The following is a 21,827-nucleotide window of genomic DNA, read 5'->3' on the forward strand; positions in this document are numbered from 1 at the left end:
CCTAGGTCGTTGACCAAGGTAAATCTGGGTTTGAATTTGGGCAGCGCTTGCTTTGCCATAGTAACGTGACCTTCAGCCAATTGGAAAACTGAGACATGAATATTTGGGCGTACGCTCGTTGATCATCAGGTGGATTACTTGGATTACTGCTCCTCCTCTCCATTCATTCCCTACCACGCTCTCTTGTGAGATATCACAATAATGAAACAAACTTTTTTATTTAGTTCTGCACTTGCTTTCCTTACTTCCGCTGTTTTGGTACAGGCAGCACAACAGGGTGCTACTTGGTTGGTTTCGCACGTTACAAATTTCATTGCTCAAGACTGACTTAGCTCCAAATATCATGTAGCAATTCAACGAACCCATGTTCATCCCAGTATCCTTGTTGTAGTGCGTCGCATAATCGACATCTTCTGTCGCATGAAATTCACATAACAATTTGTTGAACTTCCTTTAGGTGAATACGGATTCTGCGGTGATGGATATGTGCGTCATATTTTAGTTGTCTCAGCGGCATGTCACTCAATCTTGCCAATCTGTAGTACTGTCTCGGAGGGTGCAACCCCCTTGCGTCCCACACTCTCAACTCGTGCAATCCCAGCCCAATGTGTGAGAATGCTAACGTATGTTATTTCCCTCTCCTTTCACGTGAGTGGATCTAACGACAATTTGATATTCAGTACACGCTTTCGGATACCTCTCGCATCCTTAGTAACTATACCTACTTCAACGGGAATGCCTCTGAGTATGGTCAGTGTTACAATGAATTGCTTTTTAATAGTTTCACTCATGCACGTTTCTTATTTGTGACTCTTACAGACTGGGTTGTAGAACAGGGATCAATTATTAATACTACATCCGACGGCGAGGCTGCCATTGCTGTCCTTCTCACTGAAAACGGTGGCGGTACTCTTCTGTCTTCAACCAAATACGTGCATTACGGTCAAATCACTGCTAGATGTGGGTGTTCAGTTTTCAAGGAACTTTGTAGTACAATCTCCTATTCCCTTCTCGTTCATTCTCGTGGTTTCAGTTTTTTATTTATTTTCCCTCTTTTGTCCCGGATGCCTTAAAACGTGCTAACATCGGTTTAAACCTAGTAAAAACTGGCCGCTGGGCAGGTGTCGTTACTGCATTCATCACCATGTCTAGCATCAAAGATGAGATCGACTGGGAATTCCCTGGCAATCAGACGACCACTGGACAGACCAATTATTTCTGGCAGGGGGTCATTCGTGAGTTTCTTATGGTTGTGTCAATTATGTGGAATTTGTTGATGTGTTGTGCCTCTCCTCCATACGCAATCTATACTCCGCCCATGCTTGGCTTCAATGTTATCAAAAGCTACACAAACCGCCGGTGTAACTGAGACTGGTCTCACAGATACTTATTCCAACTGGCATGATTTCACTGTAAGTCTTCGATTTGTTCAGCTAATCACTTCATGTATGGTTTTCTATTTGGTACATACGCTCTTACAGCTCGGCTCACGAGCAACGAAAGCGCACACGCTTCCAGTCGAACGCTACTTGTATATCATCATTTTGCCCCATCCTTAATATGGATACTCTCCTCGAAATGCCGCCTGGTAGTCGATGTCAAAGATGTATCTGCCTCTTTGGTTCAATTCCTTCATTGTCTTTTTCGGTTTCTTGTCTCAAAGAACATACTAAATTCGTTTCCCCGATAGATCGACTGGCAACCTAACTCGCTGACCTTCTTGGTGGACGGAAACCTGACGCGTAGTATTACTGCTGTTGAGACCACGAACAACGCGACAGGCGTGGCCCAGTTCCCCAGCACACCTAGTCGCATCCAGCTGAGGTGTGTGTCCATTCATTCTACTGCTTGCTTTTGAGGATCGGGTATAGGTATCGAGTTGGTGTGGTCTAACTCTTACTACTTTCTCCTCTATCACACAATTCTTCTACTCCAAAATTATGAGACATATCTGACATCTCCGTTGCAGTATTTGGCCAGCCGGTATCTCCACCGAGCCTCAAGGCACAGTTCAATGGGCTGGAGGCATGATCAACTGGAACGACCCCGACTATGTCTCTGCTGGTACGTCTTTTTGAGTTTCGCCCTCCAGCCCCCTACAGCTCTGAAATTCTTCCGCAGGCCACTTCTATGCGCTCTTCCAGTCTGTCTCAGTACAGTGTAACGACCCCACCACACCCAGTGCCTCCGACACGTCTTACGTTTACGGTACCAACTCTTCGCTAGACACGCCCAGTATCGCGTTCTCAAATGCTAGCACAATGATTAACGGCGCGCCTGCTTTAATTGGCGTCAGTACCAGCGCGATGAGCATGTGGCTCGGCGTTTCGGTGGCGCTCTTTCTTGGTGGCTTGGTATTGTAAGCTGACACCAGGTGATGTTGAAGCTTGTTGAAATTGTCCCGGTGGTGTTTTCTCAGGTCTTTTCCTGTATAGCTACTATGTAATAAAGCAAGATACCCGAACATATGTAGTGCAAAAGTATTCAGACTCTTGTAGAGTGCGCTGTGAAATACATAAATATCGTTACAGTCAGTTTGTCATCGATAGTCCACTCAAAATGTACTACTATCGTTTATATCAGACTCCAATGCTACCAAACTCCCATCCAATACCTCCCCCCATGCTTCCCGTCCACAAAACTCCAGCTCCAGATCATGCATCTCATCCAAGAGGGCGTCAACAGCCTGCTTGATCGTCCACTTCCCTTCTTCCTCTTCCAAATGCCCTTCAAGCCCAATCGTATCATCCATCGTGCCAGTACTCTCAAGTGCAGCTGGCATGTGCCTTTCGAACGCTGCAGGAAGCGGTAACAGCAAGTTATACCCCATACATGCCTGCACAAGCCTGATTCGGCGGTACGTGGCACGCACAAGATATGAAGTTTTCACCACTGTTGACATCGTCAACATACGTACATCCTGGTTGGACGATGCTGAGCGACGTAAGTCTGGTATTGTAGGACCGAGGTGAACGATGCGCGGCTGTGCACTGACAGGCGATGTACTTGGACTGCGCTCAAACCCTGCCTTGCGTGGCGTGGATTCTAGTGTAGGAGGATGAAGCGACATATGGCCGGTATTAAAAGAAGCTGATGGAGAACTGATGAAGGGCGACACAGCTGAATGCATGCTTGATAATCTCTTCCTCGGCTTAGAGAAGATAGACGGGGGCCTATTTCCAGAAGAGTGATGAGAACCGTTCTGGAAGCAGCGGAGCTGCTTGTCGAGAATAGCAACCTTTTCTTGTGCGAGCAACTTCAACTGGAGTATGAGAGGTGTGCGGTAGCGAGAAAGGAGCTCCAGGAGAGACCAAAGCACGTAGTCGATTACTCGTGGTTTCCCTGGGGGAGGAGACGGGCGGCGAACGTCAAAGGATACCGACGGTGAGAGGAAAGACTCCTGAGCAATGAAAGGATCAACTGAAGTCATACTAGAACTCGAGTGAGGTGGGTGGATGGGGGAGGATGGCGCAGATTGCTCAGAGGACTCAAGGGCAAACCGTGCATCTCCATCAGAAACCAGAGATCTAAAGACAGCAGCAAGACGAATCCATATTGAAGGTAGGGACGCAGAGAGGTCATCTCCAGCTCTCACGATAATCATCTTCATGATTTGAATTGCGGCTACCAGTGTCAAGACCTGTTCTTTATTTGATGATCCAGAACGATGCTTATCATCAGATTTTCTCCGCTCTAGCGAGGTTGATTGTCGCAACCGGCCTGGATTTTCACAAGCCGCCATCACATAGGAAAGCAGCCGCAACCATGCACTGGTGCGGGCAGCACGCAGCCATGCATCATGGTCTTCCATCGGCGACGCTGAAGCAGACGTTTCAAGCGAAAGAACGAGCTTGAAAATGACGCCAGATAAGAATTTATGTGATGGGGACTGTTTTTCGATCTCAGCAATCACGTCGGCCTTTCGAAAGGATATGGCAGTGGCAAGGAGCGAGACCATGGAAGACCCCTTGTACTCAGAGCTCCAGGCTGCTTGAGACTCCAACCCACCCCTGCAGATTTGCGTCACCACCAAATCGGAGAACATGATGTCGTTGGTGAATTGGTTGCTAGAGATCAGATGAGATATGGCCTCGTAAATACCAGCAAATTTGTTAGCCGACGCATAGGCGCTCATGATAGGAGCAAGGTTCTCGAGAAGTCCAATTGCTTCCTTGGAACTAGGTATACGTTCGACGAGACTGGCCTTTGAATACTGGCATAGGAAATCAACGACTTCGTCTTCTGTGTGCGACGCTTCTCGCAGAAGAATTCTTGCGATATCGAAAATCTTCTCTGTTGCGGTGTGGGGCAGCTGTCCTCCAGCTGTAACGAAAGCGAGCGCCAATCCGAGATATTCTATCCGCATAGTGGTGAGATCACTGGGGGCCTTCGCTTTCTTGTGGAGCTTGTCCGCCAGAACAGCTTCCTCCTGCGATATCTCCGTAGTCAAACCGCCCACCGACTGCATCGTCAATAGTTCAGGAAGCTTGGCCTTCGCAGCTGTGCGTAGGATGATTGTCCCAACTGCATCAATGCCATCGCGAAGCACGCTCCTGGCCGATCTGGAAGCATTGTACAGTGCAGGTGTCAACAATTTCAGGAGCGATAGGAAATTCTGGGCTCTGGCGATGGCAGGATCATGACCAATAACAGTCAACAACAACCGCACGAGATTGTCCATATCAAATGATCTCGTCTCGTACTCCTCGGGAAGGCTAATGATCAACTCTTGCGAGTCCTGGCTACCAACCCTTCGGATAGCAGCCATGAATGCTTGAGGTTTCTCATCAGCAGTGGTGACCATCAATGCTTCTTTCTCTTGCAGTCTGTTCATGTTTCGAATGCCAGAAGCATCTGGACCTGCCGGATTGTTACGATTCAGTGAAGACAACATCCGAAAGACGCTCTTCGCCAGCCAAGAGCTATTGCAGGTCGGTTCCAAGAGGGCGTGTACCACTATATCTAGTGTTTGGAAGACGAACGACTGCGGGTGAATGGCGTAAAAGCGACTGATGGCATACTCAATAGCTTGCTGAATTCCCCGATGGTGCTCTTGCTCCGTATACACTTTCATGACAGATAACATGAAGAGGGAATAACCTCCACCAGACGTAAAGAGACGCCTGAAGCGGGCACTTGCCACCATCAACGCTGCGAACCTGTGGTCAGATATGATCATAAAAAAGATTCTTGGCATACCAATCAGCGACTGGCTTACAATCCCAATGTCATCTCCATGTCTGAGCAAGATTCGATTTAGACCATCTATGAAGATGATCAGCTCGCTGCGATCACTAAGGTGTCTCGACATGGATCTGAAAATCTGGGCTATGAGCAGAAGATGACTCCGCGAAAGGATCAGGGAAAGCGTAGTCAAGATTGACTCTGGTCCGTCCCGTTGTGCAAATAATTGCCGCGGTACAAAATCTGGCAACTCCAGAGAGCGTGTTGACAAGGCGTCTGTTGAGGGCAGAAGGATGTGCTCCATAGTCTTCCGAATGACTCGGACGTCCTGAGAATGTCGCTTTAACATAGACAGAAACAACTGATTCTGATTCACACGGATCATTGTGATTGATATCAATGATGGAGGGATCTCGAATGGACTCTCACTAAGAGGCAGAGCTTTTGGAAACATGGGGCCAGATGGAGACGACGCCGTGAACCACAAGGACCCTGATGGAATGAGAAACCAATCCATCTTCGCTCGCCGAATCTCCCTGATGGACATCTCGCTGACTTGTGTGACTAGGTTCGACAACAGAGCAGCAGCAAGAGCGAAATTGCGAAGTGCATCAGTTGAAGTGACTTCTCGAGCAAGGAATTTAAGATATCCAGCAAGATGGTTGAACGTATAATGAGCCATGGCGGGGGGGAGGTGCTGATTTAGATGTAATAACCCTCGGATAGCTGTCGTGGCCGCTTCTTCATGATTGCTAGCGAGCAAATCGAGGATAGGTCGGATAAGAAGAGCAGGTTCATGTCGTAGTAAATCCATGACGCTGACACGGGCCGCGCATGAGACGTCAATGCAAGAATCGAGAGTCAGAGAGACCAGTTGAGGAAAGATAGTTCCGAGTGCAGGAACGAAGACCGCGCGGCGCTTGATGCCACGACTTGTAGGATTTGACGATAGTCTACTGAGGTGGTCATCGGAAACATCACTATTGGAACGAGGTTTTGTTGGCGTGGATGCTGGGGATGATAAGGGTGAAGATTGAAGGCGCTCCGCAGAGCTAGCGTTTCGATCTTGAAGAGTACTAGGTAATAGTGACAATGGTGTCCTCACCCATTCGCGTTTCTGGTCTGTTGGTCGTTTTTCATCCAACCATCCTACTTCGGCCAAGTGTTTACGTAGTTCTTTGGGCATATCTTCATTACCATCATCCTCCTGCTCTAGGACAAATAGGCTTGAACCGATGTCGGTTGGAACAAATGGCAATGGGTCACGAGCTAACTTGAATGGTCTCCGATGATCCCTATCCGACAAGAAAGGCTGAGACAGAATCTGGAAGCGCATGTTCACCAGCATGTTCAAGCGTTGGATTGCAGTGATCTTCACAGCACTGTCTTCACTGTGAAGTCAACATTAATACCATGCATGACCAGTTAAGGTTCTAACTCACTCCCGCAAGTCGTCCCTGATGAGTTCAAGTATGCTGTGTGGAACTTTCTCTGCACACTGCATGACCAGAAAAGAAGCCTAGAATACTCCAGTGAGAACTATCACGCGTGAATCTAGGTGGAACACGCACCGAAAGCACTGCCTGTGGTTCCGTCCAGTCAAAACATCGTGCCCACAAGGAAGGTCCGATGAGCAAGTAATCGTCTGATGTTAGGCAGGCAGAAATCACTACCAATAAATTGAGGACTTGGCGAGTTAAAGATTGCGGTAGGGACGATAGCAACAGCATTCTCTCGTCCAACACGTCCATAAGCATAGTCCTACGTTCAGGACAGTCCCCAGAAACATCACTGACACTCGACAACAGAGGCATCGTGCTTCGGCGCTGGATTTTTCAGCGTCAAGGCAAACAAAGCAAAATGAGAGCCCTACCTGGTAAGATGCTCGAAGACTATCCTGTATCGAGGCGTAAATATCTTTCACTTTGCCCAATGCTTGCGAGACGTCACTGAAGACGCCATCATCAACAATCGAAGATTCATCTTCATTCACTATATCTCCGACATGCAACTGTAGCAGCCAACCAATCGCTGATTGTAGCCAAGTCGGACTTCCTAAGTTTCAATTCTCAGTTACAACAGTAAAAAAAGCTAGCACATACCGCTTTACGGATCGTGTAAGTAGTCTGATTTCTGTAAACAAGGTCAAATAGAGCAAGCGCATGGAGAGTGGTAGCAGGGCAGCTCGTTCCTGTATAGTGTAAATTAGATCATGGGCTATCCGTCGAAACCAGAATATTTCCTGCCTACTTTCGCTTCTAATAACACACCTAGACGCGCTTCTAGCATACTGAAAAACTGAATTGGAGCAATGACCGAGGCATCAGAGTGCTGTAAATTAAGTTCGGCGCTGTCTAAAATATGTCAGCCTAGGATCCACTCACCGAAAAGTCTTTACTGATTCGCGGTACCGCTTTAACACGCGCAATTAACTCAACTAGTATGATCATCTGTCCAAGCCTTGCTTGTGACCACTTCCTCTTGGACCCAGATTGTAAGATGGCAGTGGGTTCGTTCATCAACGCTACCAATATCATCTCTGTATGTCTCGTCCAGAAGTCGGGAAGGAACACCGAGATAGCAGCAATAACTCCAAGTTGATGGCAGATCGTGAGCACTTTGGAAGATGCTGCACAGGCGAAAACCGGTTTGAAGAACACTTGAGGATATGTGTGTGATACCTTGTCTAGGACGTCCGTGAGTTCCGGACAGTGCAGAGGTGGCGGATCTGCGACTATTCTCTAAAATTCATCAAATGTACACTTTGCTATCGTTAGCGAGTCAGAACACACACACCTCTTGCAAACACGGTATGGACCACGTGAGCAGCTGACCACGAAGCTCATCTGGTAAGTGAAATAGTGCGGTCAAAATTCTGATTATTGAGGGCCATTCATCCTCAGTAATCTGTTCAGGGAGAAAACCGTGAATTATCTTCCTTTAAAGTGAAGTGACACTAAGAAGTACATACACAGTGTTGCATCATCTTTTCCAACGACGTTTTCCACTCAGATATTTCTAGCAACTGCACCGTGAGACCGCGAATGACACCAAACATCTCGTGAGTGACCCTCTCAACGCAGAGCAACTCGATCAAGAGCCTAGACACGCTGGCACGGGCATCCGACGCTTGTTTGCCAGCCAGACACGTCATCTCAGGAACGACACGCGATTTCAGAATATGCAAAACGCTCTGCATGTCCGGATGGTTCGACTGTACAGATACACAAAGGAGAGATGAAGCATGAGCGAATGTCATGACAGCTCGAGAACGGATAGCTGAAATCATAGGGGAAAAGGATCCTGTGAGAGGTAAAGGAGTCCAAAACTCCTACGTATAATTGGTTGCTCAGCTATTTCACGGCACGCTAAAGAGAGAAATTATACCTGAAGGAGTTCGTGCAAGACCTTCCGCTTTACGGTTAGAGGTCCATGATCAAGACACCTGACCAAGGCTTCAATAACCAAGGCTTCCCTGACCTCCGACTGGCGCACACCGACCAGCATCACCGGAGAGCCATCGATCTCTGCTGCAGCGAGAAAGCCTGCGATGCTCCCACATGTCCCGTCTCGAAGTTTCGAGATGATGTCTCTTATAGTAGCCGCTTCTCGGTCTTCCTGTATCTGGAGCAACGTTATAGCTAGCGCCTGGACTAGAGAAAGGAACGCATGGGCACTCGGGAGCTCGATTGGGCCAGTGCGGGGAAACAGGAGCGATGTGAGAACGCTGAGAATGCGAGTCCGAAGGGAGGATGGTATGGACGCAGCGTCGCAACACCAAATACATCTCTCGATAGTAAGCTACAAAATTGTGAGCAGCCTGGACAGGCATGACGTACAGTCGTGCCACGTACATCATCCGACGCTGCTTGCCAGGTTTGAACAGCAGCCTCGAAAGCTTCAGTTGCGGTCCATCGCTCGTTGTCCACATTCTGATTGTCCTCGTTCGATAAAAACGGAGTCAATAGAGCGGAAAGAACAAGAGTTTCGTGAGGGAGATAATTCGGGTTCTTCGACGCATAACGAAGGATGGTCTCGTGCAGCATCATGACAAGCGAGGAGTTCTGTCCCCCTGAAATTGTGGAGGAAGGTCTCTTGATATAGTGTCCTTTTTGAGTTGTCTGAGTCTGCACCATAGTACTCCCAGTCGTGAAGGAGCTCAGAGTCCCACTCGACACGAAAGGGAGATATAACGAAGAGCCAATTGTGCCCAATGGCCCATCTCGCTCATATTTACTCTGAAGTGACAGATCCGGAACACGAAAGGACCAACAAATTTGGAGCAGCTCTTCTGCAAATCGACGGGACTCGTCTATTGCAGCCTCGCGTGCACGCTCCACAAAATGTCGGAAGCCAAGCCGCGCAAAACGAGATGGCTTGGGCGTGTGTGGTCGGGAAGGGCTTTGAGAAATCTGCGCGGACGGAGGAGGAGAAGCTGAACGGGGTGCTGCCAAAACATGTTGCCGTATCTGTTCCCAGCGGACCTTCGAGGAGGTTCGAGTCGGAGCGTTCCCTGAGTCAGATCGCTCCGTGACGGGCGGTTGCGTAGTGGAAGATGAGCTTGATGCCTTGAAAGCTTGGGAAAACGCAGAGGAGAATTTCTTTTTCAAAATAGGGCTGCCACCTGCCACTGACCGCGCTGGCCTTTGCTCTTCAATTGTGTATGACCTTGGAGAGTCAACTGGAGGTTCTCCCATCCAAGTTTCTGATTCTGCACCATATTGATCGAAAACCGAGTTACTGACGTTGCCCTTCTCAATACCGGCGAGTTGCAAAGTCGAAGTTCCGGATGGAACACGAGCATGGACTTGCGAGTTGTCAACGTCTTCTGTGACAGTGTTGGGTGAATCGAGTTGCTGACTCTTGCTTGATGATGATCGAGAAGTCACCAAAAACCTCTTCTGTACAAGTCTTGAGCCAGTTGGAGGACTCGGATGTGAATGCAAGTCATGGTTTCCTGGCATTCGAAAGGATGCTTTTCACCTTTGAAGTTTTACGGTTACAGGGTACTGAGTACTTGTGTGAGTAGGATGGTCAGCGCTCAGCATGGAACTCCCATGGGGGTGGTTGTTAAGTAGAGGCTGACTTGAACTTTGAAGCAAACGGCCTTCTAATCGAAATTATCGAATAGCCTATTACAACTGGCGCTTGACTCCGAGTCGGGTCATTTCTTTCAACAATACACCACAAAATGCATGATTACAAGACGAACAAAACACCGACTATAGGGACACAGAAGACAGACGTTATTACTGATTACTATCAACACAAGGATGGAACGCTCGGCAGAAACGGAATTCTGGGACTGAAAAGTGTTTAGCAAAAGACAGCTAAACATATGAATGACATACTTAAAACAAGAATCTATAGCATAAAGACTGGTGCACGAGTGCTATGTATTTGCCTAGAAGAAGTCCAACAAGTCCATTTTTGAAGGTAGTGAAGCATTAGAATTACGAAGAGCACGAATGGGCGATATAGAGTCCATCCCACAGGGAAAGTGGATCGATCAAGCATAGAAGAGTGGTGTGAATTGTGCTGGTGTGTTGACGCGTGTGAATGAAGAGAATGGTGCACGAGAAGGCCTGTATGGGCGAATGTCGTTACTCCAGCTGCTTTGAATGGATTAACTTTATCTATTTGAATATAACAATTTTACCTGGAGCTCGTTGCGGAGCTAGATCTAGAAATTGTATCAGCAACATGTGCCCTATGGTGATATGTAACAGGGCGGGGCGCGAATGAGGCAGCTTGCAAGGTATCGCTGGGAAGACCGAATGGGGAACAAAAGTCGTTGACAAACGAATCGTGCGCAATACAGCTAAGACCGGAAGCCAAGGGCAATAAGCGACGAGATCCAAAGACAAAAGGAGCAGCACAGGGATTAAGTCCGGCATCAGATGTTTTCGGTAGCATGGGAGACTGAGCATACGCAGCAGAAGCAGAGTCAACCGGATGGATATTGTCGTGAATGAATCGAACTTCCAGGCGTGAGGTTCCATAGAATTGTCGTTGAAGTGCGGCTTTGGCCTCCTGAGCATTGAAGATATTCACGTATTCGACTAGAGCGCTTGTAGTTGCATTGCCGAGCGTAGCAGAATCCACGAGCTTCACCTCCTTAATGGGACCGAAAGGATAGAAAAGAGGATGCAAGTCACTGTCCTGAGCAAAGAGAAGGGTCGGCAAGTTCGATACCAGCAGCTTCGAGGAAGGTGCCAACGAGATATTCCATTGTTTGGTAGCGTATTGGGGTGAACTGGTGGTCGGAGGTGCTGATTGGTGTTCGAACTCCATTTCCGGAAGTGACGAAGGGTTCGAGGATGCCAGCATCATCGTTCTGTCTGCTCCATCTAAGAAGCCTGTCAAAAGGATAAGTAAGATGTATTTGCGACTGAATCGAGCCCGCACCTTGAGAACGTTGTACAACGGCCCATGATACATCAAGGGTGTGTCCTCTGCGGTGTGTCAGTGAGTCGAGCTGTGAATGTCGAAGTAAATGCTCTAATACTTCATTTGCGTTCGCGAGAGCGCATTCATCGCACGCTTAGCTTCCTCATGAGATGACATTACCACGAACCCGCGACGGCGAGATGCGTTATCGACAGTAGCGAGGATGACAGCATGCGTAACAGTACCGAAACGCGAAAACAAGGCAGAAAATTCAGGCCTAGTGAGTCGTGAGCATGAAAGGAGTAGGGGCTGAGAATATGCACACTTGGTGAAGTCAAAGGGTAGACCGAGGACGTAGAGATTACGACGCGTATCTGAATTCTTGCCAGTGCTCGAGGATGTCGTTTTGTTATCGATAGCGGGTGTCACGATGCTTTAAACGGCGCATATATGCACTGTTCAGTCTCCCCGTATTGAAAAGCACTCACATGGAGGATCCACCGATGTTGTAACCAGACATACGCAAAGCTTTCCTGTCATGTGGTCAGTCGGTACAGTAAGTTGAGAGCGTACAAATCTTGCTTAAATGCATCATGTGTAAGAAAACATATCACGCAGTATGGTGTGGTCGTTCCATCACGATGAATCTCCGCACGCTGGACAGGACCTATGTGAGATGAAAAATAATATGATCTAGTACAAACAAGGTGACAGAGCACGGACCAGCGGCGCCACTAAAAATGGATTCGACGTCCTTCTGCTTGACTATGCATACAGTTAGACCGGTTTTATTCGGTGTGTTTAGACCAACCATTTTCGGGGATATTCTCGACCTTGATGGTATATGTATCGCGAGTCATGGAGGATGAAATTAATACTGTAATAAAAACAAACGATTGTGCTCGGCAAGAAATGAAAAGGAAGAGTGCAACGTCTAGCTGTCGTCGTAAGCGACACGATACCTGCAGCGATGATGGAAAAGAACAAGAAAGAACGGCAAAGTCCGCGAGGGGTTTGGTTGTATTTATGTACGCGACCACTCACGTGAATTTAACTTTTGTTCATGTTCTGCAATGATACCAGCTGAGGTCATCGATTGCATCAGTCATCTGGATAACAAGCAACAAGACAAATTATAGAGCTGCCGCGGACGGCCATCAAACTTGTATCATTATTAAGTTGAATCCAGGCTCCAAGCATGTCCAGGGACATCCTCTTCCACCCAACCCTATCGTCCTCGCTCCAACTAGCGCTAATACGTGCAGGTTACGAAACACTCGACGATCTCTGCAACACTCCCGTGGAAGCTCTTTCTAAGGGTGCGTAGCATGTTAATTTCCGCAGATCTGGTTGGAAGAAGATAACCCCGCAGAACTGGGGATTGATATTTCCGACTCGCTATCCATAATCACCGCATCACAGCGGCCTCCAGGACCGCCTTTGAGTCAATCTTTGGCTTCTTTGATATCTAGATCACAGATTTTTGCGTGCAGCTACGCTGCTGTAAACACGGCACTCGGTGGCGGTCTTCCGAGGGGACACATACTAGAAATATCTGGACCCCCAGGCAGTTTCAAAGAAACTCTTGCACTAGATTATGCTCGAATTTTTGTCGAGGCAAACGAGGAGGTTATATTTATTGGTAATGTATTTCGCGTTTGACGTGTCAGTCCACCTTTTTGAGAAATGAGGTGTAGATACCCAGAATATGACAAGCCTTGCCACGATCAAGAAAACCTTTCACAGTACGCAACACGTCACTCATTTCCGCCGAGGTGAACAGCAGGAATAATAATGAAATAATAATAGATTCCTCCACCGCTGCTGACTACCAAAACCTTGTTCGCTATACGCACCTTCATACCCTCCCGGATCTAATGTTATTCATACACAACCTACTATCTGAAATCCACGCCAAGGTATGCAGCCAATCGATAACGTCAAAACTAGACATGAATAGTCAGATAGACGGGGCTTCTCGTCCTCAATTCAATTTCATTTCCGTTTCTATCTCATCCAGATATTCAGTCCTCTAAACGGACAGCGCTGCTGGAGAAGATCCATCAGGTATTTTTGCAAGCAAGTGCAGTGAATAATCTGACAGTGAGAACAAAGAGTGCCTCGCCGTAATCAGTCGCCTCATTTCAATCACAGATTATCACAACTTCCCAAATGTCAACAAAATTGCTCAATGCTGATGGCTCTCCTGGAAACTTCGAGACAGGAGCGAAGGCTGTGATGGTACCACAGCTAGGTACGCTCGCTAAAACAACATGTTACGCATTGCTCACTCATATGCATAGGCTCGACCTACCTACCAAACGGCCGATCCTATCGATTGGTAATTGTTCCGGAATCACGAACAACTGGGCAAGACAAGATTTACTCAGATGGTATCTAGTGCTAACTTTCTGTGACAGAGTAGTACAGCTTATTTCATCTCCTACGCACCCTTCAGGACAGGCCCGGCACCAATATGATCTATGTAAGTGCAGCCCATGCATGCCACATCAATAATTTGATGACATGTGTATCGCCAGCGCATCATGGAGCATAAAGCGTTCTCCACCGTTCCTTGCGGATCTCGGTATCCATCCTAAGCTCGAGGTGCAGTGATAATCTTGTCGGGTGTGATAATCATATCCATCTTCCAATCATGGTCGAACATCGGCACTTGTCCGTGTTCCAAAAGTTGCTGCTCCAATGCTAGAGCGACTTGAGATTACAAGTTAGAATGGAGTCCCGTACTGCTCATGATGTACTAACCTAGCAATGGCCTCGATCGTTCAGTAGAGGAAGAATATGATGTTATGAATCGATCATAGTAGCCTTTTCCATGCCCGAGCCGCGAGAGTGATGGATCAAAGGCAACACCTATGACAAAAGAGTATGATCTCCACGGATCGTGTTGATGCATGCATACCCACCTGGCACGAGGATTAGATCCAAATTGTCGCAGTCTGCATCGAAAACTTGAACAATAATGAGCTTGCATAACGATCTTTTCGTGCTAATTCGACGCACCACTTTGGCGTTTTTTACCCGACCATTCTGGCGTCGGTTCTGGAATACCCCATAGACCGGATGGAAGACTGCGATAGTCTTCTTCGGTATACACTCGTACAAAGTCCATAGAGCCATCTTTGGATGTGATGCTAGGAACGAATAACGTCTTCCCTGAAACGTGTATGAACACACGCAATCAGATCGAGGTAAGGACCGTCACGCACCTAGATCTCCAAGAATGTTCAAGATCAAAGAAGTCGTCTGAACCTCAGCTGCTGGCATGCTAAGATAACAGCTGACAGTCTTGCATTGCTGGAATGCGGATAGAGACAGAACCTTTTCGGTAATTGCCTGTGCTTCACGCAGAGCATGTTAGTCATATCAGTGTCAAGCTCAACATGGTATTTAAGAGTCACATTGCGACTGGATATCGGACTGGGATAATTCCCGAAGGGTCGTGGTGATCGCTTTGCGGAGTGCTCTTTTATTAGTGTTTTGAAGGATCGACATGGGTTCTGGCTGCCCAAAAATGACAGCGAAGATCAATATTGTTGAGTGGGGCAACTGTGGGTCCAAGTGGGTCCAAGTGCCAGTAAGTTGGCCTAGCTAAGAAGCGCAATTGTAGATCCGCGAGCAATGCTCGGTCAACGATGATGATCGTGGACAAAGTCGCGACGGGCTTAGGGCGATTATGCTCCGTAATCATATTATTCCCAGCCTCTGAATGTACACTGTCTGACTTGCGTTTAGCGCCCATGGAGACCTTAGCCCCATTTCCTCTAGAACCACCTGATGAACGCCACAGTCGTGCACCAGAATTTTATGGTTTCGTAGCTTGGACTTCTACATCCGTCGTGTTTGTCTTCTATGTTCTATGGGCCCTGCTCCCAGATGAATATATCGTCTGGCTAGGCGTGAAATGGTATCCGAGTAGGTAAGTCATCATTACGATTTCTGCATCCGAAAACCGCCCAGTCTGACTGCGCATCACATCTAGGGAATGGGCTCTGCTTCTCCCGGCATACTCCATTGTCGTCGTACTTTTGACGTACTTTGTCTATTTTGGCATCGCTATCGCACGAACTCCAGCCTTCTCTGACCCCAGCACGTTCATTGGTGAGCATGTTCCGAAAATAATAACTGCGGGAGTCTAAACAGCAGGTAGATACCAAAGCACACCTTCCTGCGCTAGATATACATGTTAATCATGCGGATCCAAATGCTATCCCTGAACTGTATGATGTTCCAATCGGAATCGTCAATCGTGTGGTGTATGGACCACACCGCTCGCGAAATGAAAAGGGAGAAAGTTTGAGCAAGGCTGACAAAGTCCAAGTATTTCCTAAAACCCTATAATTTAACATTGCTGCGAATTCTAGAATACAAATGCTAGCTAACTGATCCTTGAATCGTAACCTGTGCATTGAGCGTCTAAATGTTTAATCAAAACTAATCAATGTGCGGTCGGTCTTCGCATTAGTATTAAGCAAGGCATCGAGCCTCCTGTAGGGTAAGTACGTGTCATGTGAAAACCGAAGGGAACGGCTATTTTGTGGAGCGATTGATTGGGTCGCACCGACAGTCATTCTACCCCACTAGAAATCAGCGCGATTTAACCCCCGAGCGGGACGAAGACGGACCTGACTGGGGTAGTGGCGAGAACCAGTGTCAGCATAATCATCACGATAGGCTGATGCCTGGTTTAATGAAAATGAGGGCTCCCCTGCCGGCAACGCCACTGAGAGCACAGGGCATGTTCTTTTCGAATCGCCCTCACCCGACGATTGGGAGCCGGTCCACTCGATGATAGGTTGTGTCCTAGTAACGAGGCTGTGCGGAATCCACCTGAGTCTTGTCGGTGGCCGGCCGGCATCATGAACATGGTGATTTACGAGAGGCTCCTCAAAACCGACCATAAAGCTGGTGCCTTGAGATGGGCCCTCCATCAAAGAGGGGTCAATCTTGTGTGTCTTCAGATGCCGCTTGGCATTAGATCGGACTGTAAAGTGTCTGTCGCACGATGATACCTGACACTTGTAAGCTGTTGAATACTGCAAAGTCAAAAATAAAGAGCGATTTGTTGGGCTGCGACGCACGTTTGACTCCCGAATGAGAATTCATATGCGTGTTCAAACCGCTGGGGCGCGGGAATATTTTCAAGCAGATGGAGCATTGGTGCATCTTGGACCTTTTAGACGATCGTCTCCTTCTTGAGGCTGTGTTTAGTGAAGCAATGGAGTCAATGTTTCCATTGGGACCCCCAAAAGGAGGCATCTCATCGGGAACATATGACGAGCACCCTTCTTCGGGAGAAGATACTCCAACCACTGCGTTCCCCTCTATGACGTTTCCGCAGCTTCCTGCTACTGGCCCATCATAAAAAGAACTAGAAGACAAGTGGGGAGGTGAAGGCTGCGACGAAGATTCGCACGATTCCCCCGATGTGTCTTCATCAGGATCGTCAAAGCTTTCCAAAATCCTCGCGTTGTCCGGATCTGCGACTGGTCTAAGAGACTGACGGCCCAACCGAAAGGTCATAACAGATGGTATGGATGGCTCCTGGTCAGTTAGGGGCATCGTCATGCCTGGATTCGTGGGAGGCGTATGAATTTGGAAATGGGCCATCATCTGGGACATGACTAGGCCCGTCTCCATGTCTGAGTCGTCAGGATACGTGTATTCCGTGCATGCGCTGTCTGCCAGTGGTGACACTTGCTCCTGCCCGGTGGGACTTCGGCTGTCTGGATAGCCCAATAGCTGGATGTCGAGATGAGCTGTCGGGTTTATTTGTTCGTCATGCTGGCCACTGGCCCATCCTGTGCAACCTGGGAGGATGTGAGAGGCACGATGACCAGCACGAGAGACCTGAGATGATAGAAACGTGGAAGACACGAAATAGTAGTCTTGAAGGTCACGGTCGTACTGCGCAGTGGATTGGGATGCAGAGGTAGTCCTTTGAGAGGACTCTGGATATCCAACGGACTGTGATAAGGAGGGCGACAATTGCTGTTGGTGTCCATTCACTTCAAGCTCGTTTGTGGTACAAGAAGCCATGAAGTGTAAACTGAGGCCTTTGGGAGAATTGTCGCCGTCACCAAGGTATCCTGAGGAATATTGCCTGGGTGCACGAGGATAGGATGAGTGGGTATCGGGTAACAAGTGTTCTTCGGAGTCGTCAAATGGCATGACTAGGCCTGAGATTTGACCAAGGAGCTGGTGTGCCTGCCCTTGGCCTCCCATAGAACTAAGTAGTTGATGGCATGAGCACACTACGAAGCGGAACAAGGATAAAGGCAAGTACGAACTCTAAGGATAGTCGAGTACCTTTTTGTACCGTGGGAGGGAAGTGCGAAGGATAAATTCAGAGAAAGAAGCTATTCTGGCGTCCAGGGAAGTGGTATGAATCTATGTGAGGAAGAGTGCGGCTTTTTGTTTCGCCTGTAGTTAGATAAAAGCCGAAGGGCGTGTGCTCTGCGTGCGTGTCCATCAGTGAACATGAGGGCTCGTGTCTGGAACTTGCGGGGTGATATGAACGAATTGAGAGACGTGGCTTGCACCCTTTGGGTACTTAGAATTAGAAAAAGTCCAACCCCCCTACGATTTGAGAACTAGCCCTATTTGATGCTTCATGTCCTTTATTAGTTATGTATTCAAATCTCGACAAGAATCTTGTAAAGATTTATCACATCCATCGTTCTGGAAACTACCCTGGATACCAAGCACTGAAAGGTGATTTGGCAATTAAAATTGTCACCGTTTGGCCAATATCAATAATATTCCAAAACATATTCCGATAGCTGCAAAAAAAATCAGCGTCGTAAAGCTCCTGAAGCAGAATAATTGCTAGGTAATTATACCCAAATTGTTCTGGAACCGGGGGATGGCGCTCTCGCCCGATCCGAGTCTTGAAGACTCATTGTCAGTCGAGCGTTTTCGTAACTACGAATTTACACTCCGCGACGCCTGCGTGGCACGACATTCGCTGTGAGCCTCGACGTAGACCTGTAAAGAGGATGAAACAGTTTTCTGTACAAGACACGAACAGAATTGCGTAATACCGATCCGGATTGCATTGATTAGATTCCGCTTTTATTGACGGTACTAACTAGTGGGATGCCTGCATGCACGGCATGCTAAACATGAACAGATTAAATGCTACAAAGAATTAAATTAGTACTTAACTGGTTGCTTGCCGACCTCATGTATTTCTAGTCTGGTATCGCGGCCATTCTTCATTCCACCATACAAAATTATATACAGTGATGGACGTGAAGTAGATATCGGAAATAACCAGCTCGAATACAGAATGCAACCTTAAAACGCTTTGCACCTGTCGCCCGAATGGCTATAAGCAAATTAATGAACCTTACGACAGTCGCACCGGACAAACCTAAATTCCTCAAGACAACTTCCTCCTATCGTCACCTGCCGCTCTTGGTCGAGACCGGGCGACTTACCGATCACAAATTGTGGACTATTGCGGATACCTGTATCTCCCACAGCCTTCAGGGTTCTTTCAGCCCTGGATGCTACTGCACTAGACAATGGAAACCTGACTTTGGGTAGTGCAGATCCTAGCCGAGTACGGCAGCCAGGCTGCCGTCCATCTGGGGTGATCGTAGTCTCGCGCCTTCTGAGCACCCTAGTCTTCTGTGGGCGATTAGACATCTAAGATACGATAACAATCGTCAATCAAACTTTGATACGCACCGAAGTGTGTAAGTCCTTGTTCAGGGCCCACTTATTCCACCACCCGTTGGCGACTATCTCGGTGCGTTTTGCGCGTGCACTTGCCTCGGTTACTATATATTCCTCAGCCGAGCCATCTATGTCAAATCCGTCATTCGTACCGTTGTCTTCCGGAGTAATAGGACCACTAGTGGATGATGACTGATGCCGAAGTGATTATATCATCATCGATCGCATCGATATCTTCAGGAGGTTCAATGTTGAGAATATCACGCAAGTCAGGTCCTTCGATTTCATCGCCAGAACTAATGCCATTCATCGGCGGCGGCGTTTCCCGAACGAGGATACTGACTTTCTCTTTCTTGGGCGGTAAACATTGATGTGAGGCATGTCGCATGACTGTTCTCACTGCCGTAGGGCTGGGGATGAGATCGGCGCCGAAGTCGTCTCCGTCACCATAATCACGCCGTGCGGGGTTATACGGCCGTACAGGTGAAGAGAGATCAGGTGTGGCTGATCGGAAGTAGGATGGGGAAGGTGACAGGTACCCATCTTCTTGTGTGACGGGATCCCGGGGCTCTTCTAGAATGTCGTCTAATTCTTCGACTACAATAACGTTGTCGGCATAATCGGGGAGATTTTCTTTATCAGATAGGGGGTGTGGGATACGTGAACTGGGCATCAAATCGTCCTCGGCTTGTTCCACCTTCTGTTTCGATATCAATGGAAAGGGGAAGAACCTTGAATGTGTGGGGAGAGAAATATCTGTGGGAGACGAAGCCTGATTTATTTTTATGCGTTTCGCGGCGAGGTCTTCATCAAGTATATCGACAAGTGTTCTCTTTCCGCTACCTTTACCGGGCACCGCCGTTCGCTTTGTTGGCGCGGAATTACTACGAGTGAGGGTAGCTTTTGGCTTTGGAGCTATAGGGATACGGTCAAATATGTGGGTTTTATCGGCACTGAAGAAAATACCGAAGAAGGTAAATAATCCGCCACTCTCAGGCTCGGCTTTTGCTTTACCCTTTCCTCGGACTGAGCTAGGCCGATTAACATTATTTGCTTGAAAGGGGAGGGGCTTTACTGTGCGAGGTACGAAACTTGGATTGATATCAATCATTGGTAGAAGTGTCACTGGATCAACATCCCCTTGAGCCAGCTTTCGTGCCAAAGCAGGCTCTATGTCACTTTGAGAGAAATGAATCAGCGCTCGAATCTCCATCAAGCAGTTGTTCAGAGACTGACCCTCCGATATGCGATTCCACTTTATCGCCCCACTCAACTCCTGGTGGGATATCCGTCAGGTTGACGAGTCGCTCATCCAGGGGACAATAAACACGTTGGTGTAGAAACACGTTCTCCGTCAGATTATATGCTTCTAGATACCCTCTGGGCACAAACTTCTTCCCTTCAAGCCTTATAGCCTGCACAACCTGTTCTACGCTTCTATACTTCCGTAGCAAGGACCACGCAGTCTTCAGTCCGATTCCTGGAATGCTTGGCAAATAATCACATCCGCTAAGGATAGCCATAGCCCTGAACTGAGCGTCCGACCATCCAAGAAGTGATATTCCCCCTTCAGCAGCAGTCACGGATCCAAAGTCGTCCCTCGAGATTGAGACAACAGTACTTGAAACAGAGTCCAGCTTGAAGAGCACCTTTCGACATCCGAAGACAAGCAAATCCGAGTCTTCGGTGATTATGCCATCCACAAGACCAATACGCTCCAAATACGCCATTTGAGCGTCAGCTTCGTATGGTGCGACTACATATGGCACATTCTCTGCGCGCAGAGCCTAAAGTGAAAAATGGATCAGACGAATGTCTAGCCCAACGAATGACAACAAACTTTTATGAGTTGGTACGCCATCTGAGGGGTTACGTCGATACATTTAACAAAGTATTCTCGGGCTTCCTTGTGTCTTCCCTGGGACGCCAGTGCCTTTGCCTTCGCAAGATTTTCTTCTCTCCGCTGCTTGCGTTCACTCTCGGTTCCCATCTTGGCCGGGAGTGGCCCACCGTCAAACACAATATACGGGCAAATTTTGTGATGACGCAGTAAGCGAACACGCTGCATAGCATAATCAACATACCTAGGTGAGAAGGTGAGCACACTAGCAACTGCGAACCGCCTCCAGACAATTCGAGAAACACTGACTTTGTAGTGTGCTTTCCAGTGGCTATTTCGGTGGCGCAGGCGTATACGCCTCGGTGAAGCCAGACATAAGCATCCACCGCAAGTGTTTGACCAGCGAAGTCTGAGAGGTGTCGGTGAACTTGGATTGATTTGAGCAACGGTAAAAGGCCAGATATTCCCATGACTAAATATTGGATGGCTCAGAAAGCCCTAACGGATGACGGATGAGGTGCACTAGAGTATTAGAAATTTAAGTTCTTTGGACTACAGTGTGACCAGTGGACCAAGGACCATTATGAACAAACAAGGACAAAGAGACGCGTCGCGTCAAAGGAACAATGCGTCTCATGACCGTGACACTTAACATATCTGAGCCGTCCACGGTCAAACAAATGTTGTTGTTGTTGTCGTCGTCGTCGTG

General features: G+C 47.9%; 8 protein-coding genes across 8 annotated transcripts; 3 read left to right on the forward strand and 5 right to left on the reverse strand.

Moving 5' to 3' along the window:
* Nucleotides 1–201: 201 nt before the first annotated feature.
* Nucleotides 202–2,363, forward strand: EDB93DRAFT_1239555 (glycoside hydrolase family 16 protein; the record flags this gene model as incomplete). The annotated part of the gene is made up of 11 exons (XM_041451648.1): nt 202–287; nt 350–390; nt 458–486; nt 543–623; nt 681–750; nt 820–960; nt 1,101–1,235; nt 1,345–1,412; nt 1,691–1,824; nt 1,970–2,064; nt 2,122–2,363. The coding sequence occupies 11 exons, from the start codon at nt 202–204 to the stop codon at nt 2,361–2,363; spliced, it is 1,122 nt and encodes a 373-aa protein (XP_041309714.1).
* EDB93DRAFT_1269271 (uncharacterized protein) lies at nt 2,322–10,276 on the reverse strand. The gene is made up of 12 exons (XM_041454295.1): nt 9,039–10,276; nt 8,572–8,985; nt 8,156–8,515; nt 7,981–8,091; nt 7,569–7,925; nt 7,435–7,515; nt 7,287–7,375; nt 7,058–7,235; nt 6,756–7,010; nt 6,627–6,703; nt 5,200–6,575; nt 2,322–5,151 (listed from the first exon to the last, which is right to left on the reverse strand). Exons 1-12 carry the CDS (start codon nt 10,146–10,148, stop codon nt 2,555–2,557), a joined length of 7,005 nt encoding a protein of 2,334 aa, XP_041309715.1. The 5' UTR covers nt 10,149–10,276; the 3' UTR covers nt 2,322–2,554.
* A 563-nt stretch (nt 10,277–10,839) lies between these two features.
* Nucleotides 10,840–12,094, reverse strand: EDB93DRAFT_1081862 (uncharacterized protein; the record flags this gene model as incomplete). The annotated part of the gene is made up of 5 exons (XM_041445654.1): nt 10,840–11,543; nt 11,593–11,639; nt 11,693–11,851; nt 11,900–12,007; nt 12,063–12,094. The coding sequence occupies 5 exons, from the start codon at nt 12,092–12,094 to the stop codon at nt 10,840–10,842; spliced, it is 1,050 nt and encodes a 349-aa protein (XP_041309716.1).
* Nucleotides 12,095–12,642: 548 nt separating this feature from the next.
* EDB93DRAFT_1133115 (uncharacterized protein) lies at nt 12,643–14,450 on the forward strand. Its single transcript, XM_041449024.1, has 9 exons — nt 12,643–12,893; nt 12,947–13,216; nt 13,272–13,319; nt 13,384–13,493; nt 13,543–13,677; nt 13,729–13,828; nt 13,878–13,944; nt 13,995–14,059; nt 14,115–14,450. Exons 1-9 carry the CDS (start codon nt 12,773–12,775, stop codon nt 14,129–14,131), a joined length of 933 nt encoding a protein of 310 aa, XP_041309717.1. The 5' UTR covers nt 12,643–12,772; the 3' UTR covers nt 14,132–14,450.
* Nucleotides 14,131–15,266, reverse strand: EDB93DRAFT_186713 (uncharacterized protein). Its single transcript, XM_041455619.1, has 6 exons — nt 14,997–15,266; nt 14,805–14,936; nt 14,599–14,751; nt 14,502–14,546; nt 14,341–14,448; nt 14,131–14,289 (listed from the first exon to the last, which is right to left on the reverse strand). Exons 1-6 carry the CDS (start codon nt 15,088–15,090, stop codon nt 14,171–14,173), a joined length of 651 nt encoding a protein of 216 aa, XP_041309718.1. The 5' UTR covers nt 15,091–15,266; the 3' UTR covers nt 14,131–14,170.
* On the forward strand, nt 15,256–16,243 carry EDB93DRAFT_1133132 (PIG-P-domain-containing protein). The gene is made up of 3 exons (XM_041449025.1): nt 15,256–15,514; nt 15,578–15,696; nt 15,746–16,243. Exons 1-3 carry the CDS (start codon nt 15,336–15,338, stop codon nt 15,934–15,936), a joined length of 489 nt encoding a protein of 162 aa, XP_041309719.1. The 5' UTR covers nt 15,256–15,335; the 3' UTR covers nt 15,937–16,243.
* Nucleotides 16,176–16,854, reverse strand: EDB93DRAFT_1081858 (uncharacterized protein; the record flags this gene model as incomplete). The annotated part of the gene is made up of 2 exons (XM_041445653.1): nt 16,176–16,621; nt 16,677–16,854. 2 exons carry the CDS (start codon nt 16,852–16,854, stop codon nt 16,176–16,178), a joined length of 624 nt encoding a protein of 207 aa, XP_041309720.1.
* Nucleotides 16,855–18,688: 1,834 nt separating this feature from the next.
* EDB93DRAFT_1133137 (PIN domain-like protein) lies at nt 18,689–21,698 on the reverse strand. Its single transcript, XM_041449026.1, has 10 exons — nt 21,428–21,698; nt 21,119–21,362; nt 20,515–21,065; nt 20,245–20,456; nt 19,543–20,193; nt 19,431–19,436; nt 19,291–19,382; nt 19,138–19,230; nt 18,971–19,083; nt 18,689–18,910 (listed from the first exon to the last, which is right to left on the reverse strand). Exons 1-10 carry the CDS (start codon nt 21,586–21,588, stop codon nt 18,895–18,897), a joined length of 2,139 nt encoding a protein of 712 aa, XP_041309721.1. The 5' UTR covers nt 21,589–21,698; the 3' UTR covers nt 18,689–18,894.
* Between the last annotated feature and the right edge of the window lie 129 nt (nt 21,699–21,827).

This window comes from Suillus bovinus, assembly GCF_016758785.1.
Source record: "Suillus bovinus strain UH-Sbo-P2 chromosome Unknown EDB93scaffold_14, whole genome shotgun sequence".
Classification (NCBI taxonomy): Eukaryota; Fungi; Basidiomycota; class Agaricomycetes; order Boletales; family Suillaceae; genus Suillus; species Suillus bovinus.